We start from the raw sequence: 19,030 nt of genomic DNA on the forward strand, positions 1-19,030 counted from the left end.
GGGAGCAACCCATCGGCCATGGACAAGTGCCATGACAAGCTCCCCACATATTTGGCCCACAAAAGTGGCTTCACGACCACAAGGATGCAGCCATCCAGAGCCACTAAAGTCAAACACTAATCCCAAATCTAGCTTGAAAAGAAGGGAATGTTTTAACTCCCTCCCATTTGGCTCCCAGTTGTTCTTAGTAAAAGTGAAATCACTTTAAGTAAGAAATAAGAACTTTTTCCCCTCTAGAGATCATTTAATTAATTTGCTTAACACCATAAAAAGGATAAATGGGGAAGACTGACTTAAAGGAGAAGGAGCTAAATGGTAATAAAGTCAAAACAATTCATGCAACTAATTAAACATTTTGAGTTTTGACCCAACTAGGGGTCATTTTTGAATAATGCACTTTCAGACTTAGAGTCTAAAAACCAGCAGCATGCTCTTCGTCAAGAACAATCCAGTCTAGCCACATATCATCACTTCTGTCCAACTAAATTTAAAACTTAAGTGTAGTTCTCCCAAATGTTGGCAATTTAATTTTTTGGTAAACAGAAGTCTTACGCTTTCACTGGAATGCAGTGAATTACAAGTCTTGCTAGGACACCCTTCATTTGATACCAAAATTGAGTTATTTATTCAGAGAGCTGCTAATAAAATTATTTTACTCCTTTCTTTGAAATATTCCTAGTTTGGTCAAGAAGTTACTTCTCTGGTAAATCTGATATAAAGGATTGCTAAAACTGTACAGTGTTCCTAACTTAAATAGATTTTAAAACTATATACAACTAGCTAACTTCATACGCCTACATTCAGAGGTTTTACTAACAAATATCTATAAACATTACTGTGATCAGAGACTTTCATTTTCTCTTGGGAATGTCTTATCACCTGATAATGTAAAAACTAATTATGACCTTCTGCTTCAACACCCAATCACCTCTTCTCTCCAACATCAGCCTAGTTTCTCTGCAAGCATCTATTATGCTATGTTCCTTTACATAGAGTAATAACGGCTGTTGTTAATACTACTGCTTTTGCTTACATGAATTATTTCATTTAATCCCAAAACAATCCTGTGAAGTAGACGTTTTGATCCTCATTTTACGAAACAGAAAACCAAAGCACATGGAGCTTAAGTGGCTTGACCAAGGTCACAAAGCTGAGAGAAGGTAGAACCAAGAGTAGACCCTAAATGTCAGATTCATGCACTTAATTTTCGATGCCGCAAAAAATCTAAAACGGCAGGAAGAAGGGAGATGTGCTCAACTCCAAAAGCAATCCCAAATTCAAAAGATGACAGAATATTTTAAACTGCACTGTATTTGCTCTCCAATCTATCTAGGAATTATTCTTCTTAAGTAATTCCTGCAAGATCTAAGCCCTACCTCTCTCTTCTTCTCCAGCTTCACTTTTCCTCTTCAGAGCTCGAGTGCGCGCGCATGCGCGCATGCACGCACGCACGCACGCACGCACGCACGCACACCAGCATGCGTGGCCCCGGAACTTAACCTCTTTAACTCAACAGCTGAGCTCCATTGTGAATTCTTTCAATGGAGGAACTGAGGCTGACTTCAAGAAGTCATAGACATTTTTGAAATCCTCAGGGGCTGCTTGCTCACTCTTTTCCAACCACGGTCCCACTGCATCTGACCCATTAGCCCCCCTAACCACATCCAAACCCAACTAACTACGTTGGCTCTACCACTGAGGAAGCCAACGAGGGAACAAAAAGTCAAGAGAGATGTGTCTTTGAGTCTAGACTGGTTTTTATGGAACAGAGAGAAACTAAGGCTCCTGAGTAAATCAGATTCAGTGTATTTCATTCACCCTTCTTCCTCGAACCTCTGGGATGCTGGATTATCAACACAATTAACGCTGAGAAGCATTTAAATTCCTTAACCTTGTGAACATTCCCCCAGGGGGGAAATAGTTTAAAACAACTGCCAGCCGCCCCGCGCTCCCCCCCCCCCCGCCAAAAAAATGAAAGAAAAGAAAAGAAAAAGTAAAATCCTCTCACCTGACATTTCAGATTATTTTTTTAAATGAGAATAGAAAAATCTAGGGCTTTTTTCCCCAAGGTTCTAGTGCCTGAGCCACATTGTCTCTCATCTGTCAGTGTATCCACACACATGTATAAACAGTATGCGGCACACAAGTAAGGAAATGCACATTCTAACTTAAACTTCCTTTTTTTCCTCTAATAATTTAAAAATAAAATGTAACAGCTTGGATTTTAAATATTTAATCTGGCAAATATAGGAAAAATCATGAACTACAATGTCATATTTGGCAAAGAAAAATTTGGTAGGATAAAAATATCTGTTTTAACATTTTAGAAGGCATTTCCAGTTATTTTAAAAATAAAATTATTTCACTGCTTCAGAAGAGAACAGAGGTAAAACTCCATTTTTGCATATGGGTCCTCATAAAGAATAGAAAAACAATTTTTATATTCATTAAAATAAATATTTAATTTCACATGCTGGCAAAAGTCCCCACAGAAAATAAAAACTTCAAGTCTACTAATGGTTCGCTACTATGTATTGGGACTTAGCTATTTAAGTCACAAAAAATAGGCTTCCCCTAAAACTATAAACTGAGTTGTAAGGTGGGATACATAAAGTTACGACATGACTCTGATTTTTTAAAAATTCTGTCTTGTCCTACACGGTTAGTATAAGGCTTTTTCCAATACTGGGCAAAGATTTATAGGGTGAAGTTTAAATGTCCGTTGTTTTAGGACTTATATATTGGTAACCAAAAGCATAGCTCAATTTATCACTTTTACCCTATGTAATGACAATAGATTATTTTTATTGTAACAGCTGAAAATGTTGAAAAGCAATTATTAAGGAAATCATAAATATGAAAAGCTGCAAAGTCGACCTCAGAAGAGTGGGGAAAAGGAAATTGTGATATGCATCATCATAAAACACGGAAACTGAAAATCTAAGCAGAAGGAATTCAAATCCCTCTAAATACCAGAATACTATCCCCCACCTCTGGTAGTAAGGAGGGCTGCAAATTTGTCCCCATCACTGTCAGCAAACAAAAGAAAGTCACTTCTACAGCCAGACCTTGTCAAACAGAAGACATAGCTACTGCAGAGGGACGCCTTAAATCCACTGGGGTGTAAAGTCAGGGCTGGGGCTTTTTGTCAGCTATTACCATTAAAGAATAAGAGGAAACAGTGACATTACAGCACAATAGAAAGGTCAAACAGCTTGCAGCCATTTCGTGACCCAGACAAGTCAAGGTCAAAGGATTCAGGTAGCAACTTAGCCAGGGCATAAGTTACAGCACAAATGAATTGTTTTAACACATCAGCTTTGGTCAATTAAACCTAACAAGGCAAGTTGCATCACGTAGCAGGGTTCCTGACACCAAGGCCAGAAGCTGAGACCGACCTCATAAAACAAGGCTTTTAACATAGCATAGCAAATTTAAGGTAATCCATCCAGAAACTGCAGATGTCAGAATAATAAAATACAAGTTGTCCTAAGCAGGAACATTTTTCACACTTTAGATTTCACTAATAGAGGGGTATAGACTTCATATTGACATACTCGTGTTATTAACATAGGCATAAATGTAATTCCCTACTCACATGAATTACAGAATACACCCCATTTCAAATAACTTTCTTAACATCTGTGCTCATGATTAGATTTTTGTCCTGAACTCTGCCATTCCCTGTTAACAACGATACATTTTTCCACGGAATTTTTTTCAATGTGAGTTTTGAAAAATCAAGTTTTTAAAGAAATCTTCAGCTTCACTCAGTATCAGAATATATATGAGTGTCACTGAATATTAACCGATGCTTGTTAAATGCTTCTGTGTAGTTTTGGGGGAGATATGTGTATTTTAAAATTCAGTTGAATACTGTTTACTAAATGTTCTATTTTGAGAAACAGAGTTAAAGCTAACCAAAAATTTTAAACTGCACATACTTAGAATAAAGAATTTTTTTCAAGGGCAATTCTTACTTTCTTTTTTGCACTTGTTTAAACAAATCCCATTTTCAAATGATTTGTGCTTCATCCATAACTTACTACATGCTCTGAACTGCCTTAAAATGGGATTCTGAAAATATACAACCTCCGGGCAACTCTCAGCTAGTAAAATTACTTCATCCATCACCCCATATTTTCAATTATATAGTCCTTATTCAGAGTTCTTTAATTTGTCTGTGATTCATCAATGCTGTCCTATTTAAACTATCATCATAAAAGAGAGAATATGTGTTTCTAAGTGTTTTATTATAAACAATATATTTATACACAAGAAGAGTTTGCATTCCTATCTTGGAATATTGCTTGATGTAAATTTTGAAGATTTTTTTTTTCAGTGTGTGGCCTTCAATTCAGCCTCAAGGTCTTTCCACCTCATTGGTTAATTGCTAGCCATTTCTTCCAATTTTCTGAATAATATAACAACCAAAAGCCCAGCCATTCAAGTCCCATTAGCCTCACATCCTGTACCGTTCAGTCTAATACAAGCTAACCCCACAGACTCACTCCTCACTCCACGCACTTCGTTTTCACAAGTTCTCTGCAGTCTGATGATTTATTCCCTATGCCAAATCCTAACAACTGAATTCAGTTAAATTAACCACATCACATAATTAGAGTTCAAGGACCCAAGAATGTTCTTTAAAATGAGACGACATACCACGCTGCCACAGAAAAGCGCTCATGATTCAGAGGAAGCCCCCCTCTTGCTATGCTTGGCGCTGAGGCTCGCTGCTGTAATCACTCCGGCTTCCCATCGCATAACCACTAGTCCTTGAGATTTCTAAAATTATTCCTCCTCCACAAGGATGGAGGGGAAAAAAGTTGGAAAACTTTGCTTTGAACATGACGTTGGCTAATCACTTGCTCAGCCTTAGCACATAACAAAAACGCCTCGAGTGTCGCAGGACTCTGCTTTCAACTTCAAACTAGAAAATGCTATTCTTTCCCAAGCTGAAGAGAAATTTCTACCCAAAAAGCGAGCTTCACAGCAAGGGATCACCCTTCACTTTGCCCCTGGAATTTCAGATCGTTAGCAACCTCCCATCTCAGAAAGTTTTTCCTATGCTATTTCCACTCTCTGTCACCCTAAGCTCCCAACAAAGCGGTAATTATTCCTGTGATTTTAAAGTCAGTTATCATACAAGCCACTGGGATGCCAGAAATGAAAACTTACTTATCTCAACTTTTAAGAATTCCAGAGAATTCTGATTCAGCCTCGCACTGGGACGGTCCCTCCCTCTTCAGGTGCTGAAATCCTAACAGGTCAGCAGAGATGTGAAGGGCAAAAGAGTGCCCTTGCAGAGTTTTTTTTTAAGCCCACTGGCCTAGTTTTTCAGTTCAATCAAGCATCATGAACGTTTATGGGGAGAAAGTCTTTACGAAGTCAGGTATCTTGGACTGTTTCAAACCGTAATGCCAAATTTGAAAGGAAAAATTAACGGAGGATTAAAACTTTAATTTCCTTTTGGCAATTCCCTCCTAAGTTCCACAGTTAGGGAAAAACAACTAAGTAAATAAGAGATCCTACCCATTCCATATTACCTCTCTGCGTGGAAACACTCCCTCTGCTCCACTTTGGAAACCAGCAACTTTAAAGAACTTAGGCCGTGGCTATGGGTGGCCTCCCTAAGTGGCCCTGCCCAGCTCCAAGGCCCACGCTGAATCTGTCAAGGAGTCAACCCTTGGGAAACCCATCCACCATCTCTGTCACTGCAATTCACAGATCCCCAAATTACCATTATTCCTGAATAATGAACAGCATCTCCATTCTTTTACATATAGAGTCTTTTAACCACACAAGAGGCAGAGTGCAGCAAATTTGCAAATCCAACCCATATCTAGGTGAGTATTTTTTATTATAAAATGTGCAGTTCTGTGTATGGGGGGGGCAGTTGGAGAGGGCCTAAGGTGGGAGGGATGCCTAATGCTGTCGGTAGGATATTTTTCCAACCTTTGCTGCCTCCAGAAAGTGGGTCACTGTATTTTTTTTTTAATATTTGAAATCATAATTGATGTAACAAACGAGCCGCTCCCCCCCCCCCGCCCAAACTCCTTTCCCTTTGAAAAGTGAAATCATATTAACAGCAATGCAAGAGCTTAGTTGCCATATCAGAACACAGATGCCAAGCTTCCCCAGCTGGTAACTGGGGCCTCCGAGTTTAACTCTTGAATTGTCTGGCAGAGCTATCTCTTATGGCAGAGATATCATGGCACAGAGGGTGAGCTTCTAGCCCTTTATCCGTGAGAAAATGGCTAAGTATCTTATCTTACAATATATGTTCCCACAAAAGTCTCATTAAGCCTTGGAGTACGTCATGCCAGTAAGAGCCACTCTTTATCTGGCGACTTGTGTGTGAGCTAGAATGCAAACAAATGTGCCCTGGAGCTCAGGAGTTCAGTCAAGGACAGGATGCTAGATGGGAAAATTTAGCAGTGTCCCCCCCCAAATCCCACGTGCACACAAACTTTATGCTCTCTGAGCCCTTCGCAAATGCAAGCACACCAGATCATTCTGGAGGGCGGCCTCATTTCAACAAATTCCAAGAGCTTAGTTTTCCCCATAATGGGAAATACCTGCAAATGAAGTGAAATTTATTAAAATGTTAAAATACGCTGTCAACTTGCAAACAATTACCTACATAAGCTTTTCATAAAGAAATAATGGTTACCCAAAAGGATTCTAAAAGTCAGTAACTGAGGGAGGAAAATAATTCTTAGCATTTGCTTCCTCGCTAATGATATGTGACAACCGGGAAGGATTCTATTTCAAAAACAGTAACAATGATTACAACCTCCCCTGTAAACAAGTCACATTTTTCACAACTTTAAAATATACTTTAATTATCATAATGCTTAACAATAAAACAACGAAAGTTGCCATCCAGCAGTGGATCCTGACTTTAAGGGTTCCCCAAGGCTAAAGGAAACTCCTCCTTAATAAGAGCCATAAGCCATGAGAGGTTCCTGGACTCTCTTCAGTATCCGAAACGTGTTTAATAGGAGTGCAAAAGTACGGTCCAAAAATCAGTTAGGCTGACTTAGTTTAAACTCTGATCTGTTAAATTCAGGACAGTAGTTACTATCTCTTGAGATCTTTAAACTTCTTAGTGTGTTTTGACCTCCTTCTTCAAAACCCTTCCCTGCCTCAGGGAAAGCCCAGTCTTCCCCCACACACACACCCCACCCCACCCCCGTTTCCCCTTCAGACAGGACACAGCCTGGACTCAAGGCCTCCCATAGGCCAGACTTCCTTCTCTGCAGCCCTTTGGGGTAGAACTGCTAATCCTTCTTATTAATTAATGAGATAATGGTGGTTAACCGGAAAGCAATATTAATGCTCACTATCTAGGAAACGTCAACCAAAATTATTTTAGCCTTTTGGTTGGTTTTCCTGGTGTGCAGAACTGTGTTCTGAGAATCTGGCAACATTTTGATGCAGAACTGAGAAATTCAGGAACAGAGGATTTGTATCAGACCTTAACACATAGGTTTCCTCATGAGGCTTTGCTTATTTTCTTTTTTAACATTTACACTGTTCCACGTTAGTCACTAGAAAGAAAAGTTAAATCCTCTCAACATGTTACTATAAAATTTGGAAAGCTGGAAACTCAGGGAACTACAGATTACATAAGAAATAAGCAGTGATGTGACTGAAAGCAAGAGTCAGTCATAATGAATGCATTACACACCACTACATTCAGCTAGCCTTCCACACCCTCAACACACACCCCGCATCCTACAGCACACTTACGTCCCAGAAAGGTGTCCTGTGCAGGGTTTGCCTGGTTTTTGTTTTGTTTTGTTTTGCTTGGCTTTCATGAATGCAATAACAAAGACAATATGGGGAATAGGTACCACCTGCCCAAGAATCATTGGACATCTTTAACATCCTTGGGAAAATGGAGGCCACTTTAGAGCTGTTTTTTCCTCTAATCTATCACAGCTTTAAAAAAAAAAAAAACCCAAAAAGCAACAACCTAAAAAATAAAAAGGAAGGGTTTTATATTAGCTAAGGTTTGCCGCAGCAAACAAGCAAGCAGCTCTCATTCAGGGATTGTCAAAAACTTTCCAGTGTGCCCACTGCAATGCGGATGCCAACCAACGAATCAAAGGCATTCAGCAACTAGACAAAGAGGGTCTGATGCCAACCTCGGTGCCACTGGCAACCATTATTGGCATCAAGCACAGTGTCTGCCTTTTTTTTCCCCCTCGCCTGGCACTTCACAAACAAAATGGCGGTTCTTGTAGCAACGGAACAGCCGAAGCGCAGCCCTCTGAATCAATAACGTCAAATGATTTTATGGATTTAAACGCAGTTACTCCCACATGATGTGTATGTTTGAGGTAAAGTGGGGGGCTTATCTAATTTTATAAATGACTGTATTGAACATGACCTTTTACTAATGTGGAGAAATAGAAAAATGGACTAAATTGCGGTCAGTCGGGCTATATGCATCGAAGAAGCTGAATAACAAAGAGATTGAGCTTTAAAGAAATTCCTGCCTTTGTGGCCATGTGATGCAAAGGTCTAATGAACTATATATCAAAAGTGATTTCAAAATGCATAAATTTTTCCCAAAACCATATCAGATGCAGATGTAGTACTAGAGCTTGTGTCAAAGCTCTAGTAACTCTTTCCACATTTCAAAAAAAAGATGAGGCTGCTGGGCATGAAGGAAAAAAAAAAAAAAAGTGTGGGTTGAACCAAAAGAGAAAGAGGGAAAAAGAAAAGCAGAGGAAGTTGGCCAACAATGGAACTTTATTATATGCTGGTCTTTATTTCCTCCTCCAGAAGAGATGCCGTTCGTGATCTCGTATAAATAACCAAGAGGACTATTGACATCTCTAGATCTGGAAATTGTCAATATATTGTAACATCACTCCACACTGCAATGCGGATGCCAACTAACAAATCACAGGCATCCTGAGCTAAACAAAGAGGGTCTGATGCCAATCCTGGTACCAGTGGCAACCATCTTTGGCATTCTCTCTGTTCTTTCTCATGTTTTCCTCCCAGTCATTTAGAAGTGCGGAGATGGAGAAAGAGGGGGGGAAAGGTAATTTTGTTGCTTGTTCTGTTGTAAACATTACAGTTCCCTTTTCTTATTTTTCCCTCATGTCTTTCTTCATACTTCTTTGCCTGATGTATAAAACCGACTTAAGTGGGTTTTCTTGTACTTAGAGGAGAAATAAAGAGTCATGATGGGAGATAGGCAGCACTTTGATTGACTACAGACTTGTCTTTCTAAATGCCTTCCTCAATCAATTGCACTGCAAAATAACATAATTAACCTACATTTGACCAAAAAGAAAAGATATCAGTTTTGAAGAAAGGAAAACACAAAAGCATCCTGATGTGACTTTTTCAAAGAAAGAGCCAACAGATGTTAAGAAGAGATGACGCACTGGCAGGTAGGAGAGGATACCAATTAGATGTACAGGGTAAAATAATGAAAGCTTTTTATGATAGAGATTCAAAAAAACAACAAAATCAATGTTTTATCTGAAAATATGGTCTCCAAGAGTTGCTTAAAACTTCATGACTATCATGACCAATGGTGCAATGCAGAAGGCATCTAATCTATGCATTTTTCTTTCTTCAATCTATCTCCACAAATCCAAAGGATATGTTCTTTATTGTCAGTTCATCCACCAAGAGACTTGGCTGCCTGCCCCAGGAGTGAATGTACATGCATGCACACCTCAAGGACTAGCCTTCAAGCAAGTTAAAATGTGAGTAGCAGTGAAGTGGTTGCGAATCTTCCCTCCCTGCACTAAAAAGTTGCATGGCCCACTTTTTAAAACTTTACTTCCAGCCTTGACTTTCACAACACACTTACAACACATTCACAGTCAATCCAGCACAGATATACAGCCCACCTTAGGATGTCACCTCCTAGACAGCTGTCAATCAAATTAAGTGTCATGTGTTTATGAGCTTTTATTTTAGGACACACAGGGCAAAAATATATTTTTCTCTAAACCATCATTACTTGGACTTCAATTGTTAAATGCATGGTAATGGCAAATGCAATGTCTCGACAACAACAACAAAAGTAAAGTTTCAAATATATCATGTCCAGCATCTTATTTAAAATCAAACTAAAAATTTTTAAATGACATTTAAGCATAGCTCTAACACTATATCAAGGAATTATAAAGACAAGCACGTAACAAGTACCTAGATTTCTGAGTCAAAAGAGTAATTCTGGTATTTCATTTTTTTGGATAATAAGAAAGTTCATACCAATTTACCGAATCCCAGATTTATATAACGAATATCAGATAACCCGTCTGCCACCTCAGTATCTGCAGGCCATTTCCCTACCACCAGGCAAGTTAGGAAATGACCCACCATCTGTGGCAGATCAAACTTCAGTCCACTTTTGGTACACTGCTTTTTAAAATGATGTTGCTAATACATGGAAATCCGTATCTTGACACATTTATTTGAAGAAAAGAAATCCTCACTTATTTAAAGGAAAATACAAAATAATAATAAAGAAACATATTTCATGAACTCAAAAAATACTCAGCAAAAATATTCCCTATTTTTGACATTTATACCACTGTCTTTATCAGGAATTTTTTTTTTAATAGGTATGGTATGTGGTTTCTGCATTCTTTTTGAGATTTATTTTAAACCAGTGTAACCAGTCCACTTTCTGTTTTTGTTCTGTAAGGAGAGCTGCAACTTTTCTCCTCAGTAAGTTTTGTGAATTCACATTCAAGTAAACTAATGATATTAAGTATTCCCAAGTCACGCTGGGAAAATATTATACCATAAATTATTTAAACAAGAACTATAATCCATCTAATCTATGGCGAATATTACACAATCAAAAGGACGTGTTGATAGATATATTCAAATTAAATAAATCTAGGTCCACGTAAGATACACTTTCTGGTATTGGCTATCTTAAGCATTTTGTAATAGGAAACGTTAATTCTATTTTCGGTGCAATAGGACTAAATTCGTGAGCAAAGTTCATCTACCTTGTTAGTTATGAGGCCAATACAAAGATTATTAAAAAGCGGTTTGACTATTCATAAATAAAGTTACATTTTCAAACTGAGAAATGACTAGACACAAGGAATGCAGTCGAGGACAAAAAGTGAATTGTAATAAACTACACTTTTCAGACTAGTCTGTGTCTTTGAAAAGGTATATTATTTCAAAGACATTTGAAAACGCATCTCTTTGTGGTCTTTCCCAAAACACCCACGCCTATCCGGGTATGAAAGCTCCATGCCTGTGTCCATGGCTGGCCCATGGGAGTGGACATGGGAGTGGAAGAGGGCAGGCCACTCTACCCAGAGGGGGTGAAGGAGATCTAGGGGCCTCGAGGAACATCCAACCCAAGCCAGCTGTTCCGTATATGGGGTTTGTGGGCAGTGTTTGCCGTACTAGAAGAAAGAACAATCTGCTCCTACCTTGCTCCTGCACGTAGTATGCCAAAAACAAATCAAGCTCCTTAACTGATACTGTGATATGATGTGGCTGGACACAAAGTGCTGGGTTTGTGCAATGTGGGGATTTCATGAGCCGCTCTCCATCGGTACTTTCCAAGGGGATGCCTTTGAACAGGATCACCATGACTAGATCCAGACGCCAGACTTTGTCTGCCTGTCGCAGGCAGTCGATTCTCCTAATCTTACCCTTCTGGTCGGGATTGGATAAGACACAGCATGGGTGCTTCTTGCCAGTCACGGTGAGCACAAAGTCCTCTCGATACTCCTGGCGGATGTCTTTGCGCAGTTTGGCCAGGAGCCTGGATGCCCACTTCTGTTTGATTTCAGGCTTTTCGCTGAGAAGCTCATCTTTGACTGCTCTTTCTTCATCCTTTGACATTCGCTTCTCGTGCTTTTTAAAGTACTTGCGTTTCCGAGCCTGCAGGTTGAACCAAGTGTAGGCGATTGCACGGACATGTGGAAGGAGTGCCTCGATGAATGGGTGAAATTCATCCTGTGGAAGATGAAGGGGGGGGAGAAAGAAGACAGACACAGTCAGCTTAGTTTTAAAGGCTCAAAAAATAAATAAAGAAAGAAAGAAAGAAAGAAAGAAAGAAAGAAAGAAAGAAAGAAAGAAAGAAAACTACAGTCCGTTCCCAATTCATTACAAAAAGTTATGCATAAAAATCACATTCTTTTCTTATTTAAAATTATCAAAATAGCAGGAGAAGAAGAAAATAAAGTATGCCAAGCAGCCCCTTTTCCACCAAAATATACAGGTTGATTCTGCCTCCTAAAAAGAAAATAAGATTTATATTTGTATTTCCACTCTGGCCCCATCCCCCTCATTCCCACCATGCATCCTACATTCCTTAAAACGTAAGTAACCAAGGTGCTTGGCACCTAATTTAATATTTAAATATTTGATTGACCAACTAACACTAAGCAGTACCATTTTACAAAGAACACAGTGAGATTTTTTTTTTTTAATCGGAGCAGAGCTGTTCAGAAGGCAGGAGCGATGCCACAGTTCATTTCTCTTCTCTGTGGCACAGAAACACAAAGCATATAGATGCTCAGTGTAATGCCACACAGTTCCCGCTTTTGGAGCATGCTCTCAGCAAGAGGCTGCTGGTGGCACAAAGAGCATGCGCCATTAAACTTGATCCATTTTCTTATCAAACGTCCAACATTCCAACACTGAAACAGCACCATTCCAAGAGTGGTAACTAGAGAAACCGGTATACAGTGAGGGAAAGTGGGCAAAGGACACAGCTTGTCGTATCAGTGTCCCGAACAGAAGGTTTCCATACTTTGAGCAGTGCATTCTCTCCCTCCACCACCAGCACTCGCCTCCAAGACACACGCACGCACGCCATACACACACACACTCACTCACTCTCACACTCTATTCTCTCACAGACACGCTCTTCCCGTTTTTCAATAAAAGTTTCCAAAGTTGAAAATAAAAATTACATGAATGTTCTTCCGGCAGCTTTCCTATAGAATCTGAAGCCCCACAGAGTCAGTTAATTTGTTAACCGATCACATGAGTATGGCAATTCTTCTAAACAAAAATCAATCTGAGGTGAACAATGAAAAATGGCAACTTGGCACCAACTTTACATGCTTTGTGTCTCTGCATGCGGTGGCAGGGTGACACCAGGAGTGCACCGCTGGTCACTTACTGCTTTTGTGGAATCAATACAATTCATTTGCTACGCATGTGAATTCTCCGGCCGGAGTGTGGGTGCACGTATGCATGGCTTGTGAGTCTGCACGTGTATCGACTCTCCAGTATCCTGTCTTTTGAATGAAGTGGTTTTACCTTAGGCTCCTGCATTTTCCCTGCCTGTTCCATCTAAGCCTTTTTTTTAAGGGAGGGAGGCAGTGAGCAATGGCAGATCATCTTCACCTACAGATATTTCAAGTTACTTCCCAAAGCAGTTCGTGTTTCATTACTTCCTGCCATAGGTAAAACCTGTCTCATAAGCTTAGGCCTATTACTGCTCAGAGAAAGAGCTAACATCCTGTGCAGGCATACTGTACGCGTGTAATAAACCAAGATCCGAAGCAAATAAGAACTTCCCACCGCGGCCACTTTTCTGGACACACTGAATGCACCATCACCCCAACCAGGAAAATAACTTTCTCTAACTTATCGTATCCCAACTTAGAATCGACACACTAGGGCTGGTCACCCTGAATTGCGTGGAATAAATTCTATCTAACCAGCAGTCTGATGAATGCCAGGAGGGTAAAGATGAAGAAAGTGCAACTAATGACACTCTAACAAAGAAGGTGGCCAAAGAAAATGCCCTATGGGTTTGAATCCATTTTTAAGATGAAATTCGAGTTTTCAGTGCTAAAGACTACAGCGTGTTCGCGGTATGCGTTTCACACACGGAAAAGGTGTATGTCCCATCCAATCACTAACACAGTTATCAAGTGTTTTAACATATTGCTGTAAACCGTTCCTCCGGCAGAATGAGTATAAATCAAAATTTTATAACAATACAGAATGCAGATGATTACATCACAGCATGAGGCATAACCAAATGCCATAGAGGAAATCATTAAACCGATCAGTAGTTTCCAGCAGAGATTTGAACAATTCGGTTACTATGCGAGCACATTAAACTAGGCCATGGAAAGAGTTAAACCACAATCTGTTCTTTGTGTGGGAAGGCAGCCCTGCTCACAGCAACCACAGCCCATGATAAGACCTCCCTATCTCCATATACTTTCTGATGCCATGCTTTCAGCTTTCACTATAACTACAAAAACTTTGTTTATCCCCCTTAGAAATAATGCAAAGGAAGCCCCATTTAAGGAAGTGTGGACTTAAACATGCTTTGGGAACTCACTTCCTATAATCTGACTTTTACTACGATTTATTGATATGATTAAAAAACATACATACATACTCATCAGCTAAGGACTTGAGAATGTAAAGAATAGATGGGGGAGCTTTGTCTCATTCATTTTACCCTTGGCACGCTTTTAAAAATGTTGCATTATTGCAACAGATATTAAGCGGTGCGGTAACTCTTAAGTGCTTACAACCTTAAGTACTATGTTCAGTGACATTTCATTTTCTTATAAAGACATCAAACATACTTTTGATTAAATTTGTTTGAGTTTCAAATCATCTGTCATGTAATAAATCCCAAAATTTTAATAAATTATTTTAAACAATTAAAATGCAAATTTGAAAACCGAATTTGGAATTTGTTAGCAAATGCACACAAAACAATGTGGGTTTTTTTTTTTAAGGTTGCCTTGAGTTTGTTGCCAATGCTGCCAAATAATGTTTTAAAACATAGTTTTTTTCTTACTGACAAATGGAAACAGCAAACTTGCTCAGTCCACAAAGTTGCCTTATAAAAATGTTTCAGGGTTTTACTATTCTGTGGATTCCTTTCAAGTGAAACACTTGACAAGGAGACATAACCTCCAAAAAAATGGTAAGTAGAGGTTTGTTATAAGTCACATACACTTCTGTATTAACATGCCTAAAATGTCATCTCCCAAGTGTGACTGTTTTCTAACACTGAGCTGCAATACATTTTTAGTAATTTTGAGTGACACGCATATGAAGCATAGTAACTGTCTTCATCCAAAAAAAAGAAGTGATTAAGGTATTCAAATGTCCTAATTAATAGGTTATCACAATAACACTTTAAACCATTATGAAAGTTTTTGTTTTTTGTTTTTTTTAAGCTAAGCATATAAGTGACCTAAGATCTAATGGCTCTACACTAAGGTAATATGCCACCTCTCCCTTTTAGAGTATTTATTAAAATTCATTGACATTTCTCTTTTAAAACTTCCTTTAGTTGACCTAAATTGATAAAATAAATAACCAAGTTACAAATATCAAATGTAAAAGTAAACAATTCTAATTCCACCAGAAATATTTATTTTTCTTTACAGAAACAATGGTTTCCATGAAAGGGATGGAAAATTAGATCAACAGAGAGGTGGAAGAGTAAATACTAGATATTCTTGAGGCACTGCTATATAACAATAAACCATTTAAAATATGTTCCATGAAGAACTTGAAATTTTAATAATTCATTGCAGTCATGCCAAGTGAAAGTTTTATTAAGGATTTACATTATTTTTGGAAAAAGCAAAATATTAAATCATATATGAAGGTTCTTAGTTTTCCTTTTATATCTGATTTGTACTGAAGTATAAATACTGATTTATAAGGATATACTGACACTTTTACATAACATTTTGCTAAATATCAACAACTTTAACTGTAGCTCCTTTTGAATTAAAATTCTTTCTAAAACCTAGATACTTTATTGCAACAGCTGAGACACTTTGTAAAGTTTTCAACCAATTAAGAATGTTTCTCTATTCTGTATTTACACATCCTAAAAAACATTTTGCTATAGCTAACAGACTCTTATAACACAAAGCTAAACTACTGGTCTGATATAAAAGTAATGCTATTAATGTAATCTTACTTTTTGCAACACCTTACATTACCTATAAAGACACAGAGATACTGAGAATTGGAAAGCTACAATTCCTTCTTAAGCATAGGCCTGAAATCCCCATAACAGTTTTAATACGTCAACCTAGATTTACATTATTAAAACAAGAGAGAATGTTAGTCATCATGAATTAGTGTTGTTAAGTATGTGTTCTTGAATACTAATGTGATAGCTGAATGATTATGCTGTATATGCTCCTAATATTCCATATGTCACGATGCTGCAATGTTATTTCCAACTTATAGAAATTACGATAAAGCTAGTGACTTTACAGTGCATATTTAGAGGAAATAAAAAAATGCAGTGTAATCACTAGCAAGGTTTCTGAGCAGCTGATGCTAGAAATATAAATTAATATAGAAAAGCAATCCTTTGCAGGTGAGAATAAGTGATGCAGTACTCTGTAAGCGAAAAAGCTTACCTCAATTTGTTTTATTTGAACTAGGCTTCAATAATGTAGAGATAATACCAAATGAACATGGTTTACCAGAAAGAAAAAAATATCCTGCTGATAGGTAATATGAAAGGTAACTTTTACAACTAAAGGTAATTCGTTATACCTGAAACAGTTTCATCGTCATATTTATTGTCCATTATTTGTAGCTTTTAAAATACAAATAACTCAGCAACTCATTTTTCCAGTTTTGTTAAATTAAAGTGCACGTTACTTGCTGAAAATAGCCATATCTAACTTAATCATACTCAGATGCCAAACAAAATATAAACAATAAAAAATGTGTCAGCCAAAAAGCTACAGGACTGTATCCAATCACTGAATAAGCCTTATCATTGTTTTCATCTTCATTCACAATTTATGAATGCCTCGGTCCTTTCCAATCACAATGGCTTCTAATTGTCATACAATTGAAATCTTAATCATTTGTCCATTATAAAAATGTATCATCGTGATATTGGATTTTTTAAAAAATTATAACACAACTAAGACCTGGCAACACTTCTTTAACTGTGTAGTTTTCTATGGCAATGTCCAAGAAAATGGTTATCAATTACCAATGGTGACACTTCCTCCTCAAAGCTGAAGTCAACAGTCCCACACCTTTTGAGGTTTAAAATAATGCTTCAAATAACAACTCTGGGCTGATATTTAGTTAGTTCGCCAGTTGGTTAGTTAGCTGGGCAGCGATGAAAACCGCCCCCAGGTAAGTCCGTTCGGTCTCACCACTTTTCCATTTGACCGTCTGGCTTAAAATTATATAAATTGTGTTCTTAAAAATGCATCAAGCCAGTGCTTTATTTCATAACGTTGTTCCTAAAGTCTTAGGACAATTTTCAAAGTGAATTTTTTTTAAAATGACCTTACTTTTCCAGCATTACTTTCTGCCTTCCGAGCTACGCCCAAATATCATCAAATGAACAGGTCTCCACAAAATGAACATGTTCTAAAGTCCTTAACTTTCCCCAAGACCAACTAACTCGTGTCAACGTAAAGACTGCCTTTGTGGTGTGGTCACTGGAAACCTCAAAGTGCGGATCACGATGGACCAGAGTTTCAGATCCCCAAATTAAGCAAAGGAATGGGTCTCCGGACCACAGCCTCCGACTCGCTTCGTCGCCCGCCCACTGCCTGCAGCGGAGTCCACAGGCGCCCACAAGGACTCGTGCTACAGTCCCCTCGCCCAAGTTCACCGGTTGTTTATAAGGGCTCGGTCCCTCCGTAAAGCTCCTCTAAAGCCCGAGTCGGTCTCAGCGCTCCAGCGACCGACAGGGGCGGCGGTCACCCTGGGCAGGGGCGCCGCACAGCAGCAGGCACTCGGGGGGCCGCGCAGGGGCTGGCGCTCCCGGGCCGGGGCCCTGCCCACCCCCGGCGGCCGCGCCCGGCCCAGCCGCCCTGGCAGCGCGCGGGCGCCCGCTCCCCGAGCCCAGGGCGCGGGGTCGGGCGCGCGGAGTGGCCTCGGGCGAGCGGCCGCGCGCCGGCTCCCACGCCGCCCCGCAAAGCCCGCCGCAACTCCGGGCCACTTCTGCGAGGGACAGGGATGTACGGAGGTTAACTAAAGCCGTTAACTGTCCGCAGACGAGAGCAACAAAACAAAACAAAGGCATTTCGGACTAGAGAGAAAGCTCGAGAGAGCGACCGAGACATGTACCTGAGTGAGACAGATGGGAGAATACATCATGACTTCGCCTTAAAACGCACTTTCCCGGAGATGCGCAAGAAAATCTTCGAGAAGCAAGAATTTCATCTATTCATTTTACAGTCATCTGAGCCCCGCGATGCGTTCAATCAGGACGGGGCTCTGCGCTGGATCACCGCAACTTCACAACAAACCCAGTCCTCCTTAAATAGCCAAAGATTCAAGTTCACTCGGCGTGCTAGATTTCCCGGGGTGAAATCCAATCTACACTTTTAACCCTCTTGCAGTCCGAGCGCGCTGGCCCTGCTCGCCGAGGCCGCCGCCGCCGCCGCCGGTGTTGGCTGCTTTTCGCCTGGGTTTGGGATTTATTTTCTGTTTTGCAGTTGTTGTTGTTGTTGGGGGCTAGGGGGTGCGCGAAGGTTCGGCGTGGGTTGGATTGGGGTGGTAGTTGGTGGTGAAATGCTTTTTTAAAAAAGGCGGGGAGGGGGGGCGCGGGAGAGAGCGCGGGAGGGAGAGCGAGGAGAATGTGTCACCGCGCTGGGAAAGTTCAAGGTTACAGCCCCGAGCACTGCGGCAGGATTCCGGAGTGGCGATCGCCAGCGAAACTTTGCCGCGAGCCGACCATGTGTGTGCGCGAGGGGGAGCGTGAGCGAGTGCGCGCGGGTGGCGGGGCGCGCGCGGGAGAGGGCCGGGTGGGGGCGGGGTGGGTGGGGGAGAAGGGAGAGGCTGGGGTGAGGGAGGGGGCTCGGGCGCAGGTCTCCCGGGCGGAAGAGGCTCGCGGCGCGGCCCCCGGCTGCAGCCGCCGCCGCCGCCCGCGCCGGCTCTTCCGCGCCCGGCCGCCCGCCCGGCCGCCCGCCTCGCACCGCGTCTGACCGGGCCGAGCGAGGAGGCTGCTGCTGCCGCCGCCGCTGCCCAGAGCCCAGGGGGATCGGAACGAGCTCCTGAAAAATCCCAAACGATAAATCCC

General features: G+C 40.5%; 1 protein-coding gene across 7 annotated transcripts in view; it reads right to left on the reverse strand.

The window, feature by feature from the left end:
- NFIB (nuclear factor I B) overlaps positions 1-18,740 on the reverse strand; it is a 235,261-nt gene extending 216,521 nt beyond the window's left edge. For all 7 annotated transcript variants that reach the window (XM_045882422.3, XM_045882420.3, XM_054509222.2 and 4 more), the window contains exons 1-2: positions 18,076-18,740; positions 11,442-11,973 (exon numbers count right to left, since the gene is read on the reverse strand). In XM_045882422.3, coding sequence (XP_045738378.1) covers positions 11,442-11,973; positions 18,076-18,105 — 562 coding nt within the window. In that variant the 5' untranslated portion in view covers positions 18,106-18,740. The remainder of the gene's footprint in view (positions 1-11,441; positions 11,974-18,075) is intronic.
- Between the last annotated feature and the right edge of the window lie 290 nt (positions 18,741-19,030).

The sequence above is a fragment of the Mirounga angustirostris genome, unplaced genomic scaffold, assembly GCF_029215605.1.
Source record: "Mirounga angustirostris isolate CCGP_5_RB_7025 unplaced genomic scaffold, mMirAng1.0.hap1 SCAF_15, whole genome shotgun sequence".
In the NCBI taxonomy this organism is placed as follows: Eukaryota; Metazoa; Chordata; class Mammalia; order Carnivora; family Phocidae; genus Mirounga; species Mirounga angustirostris.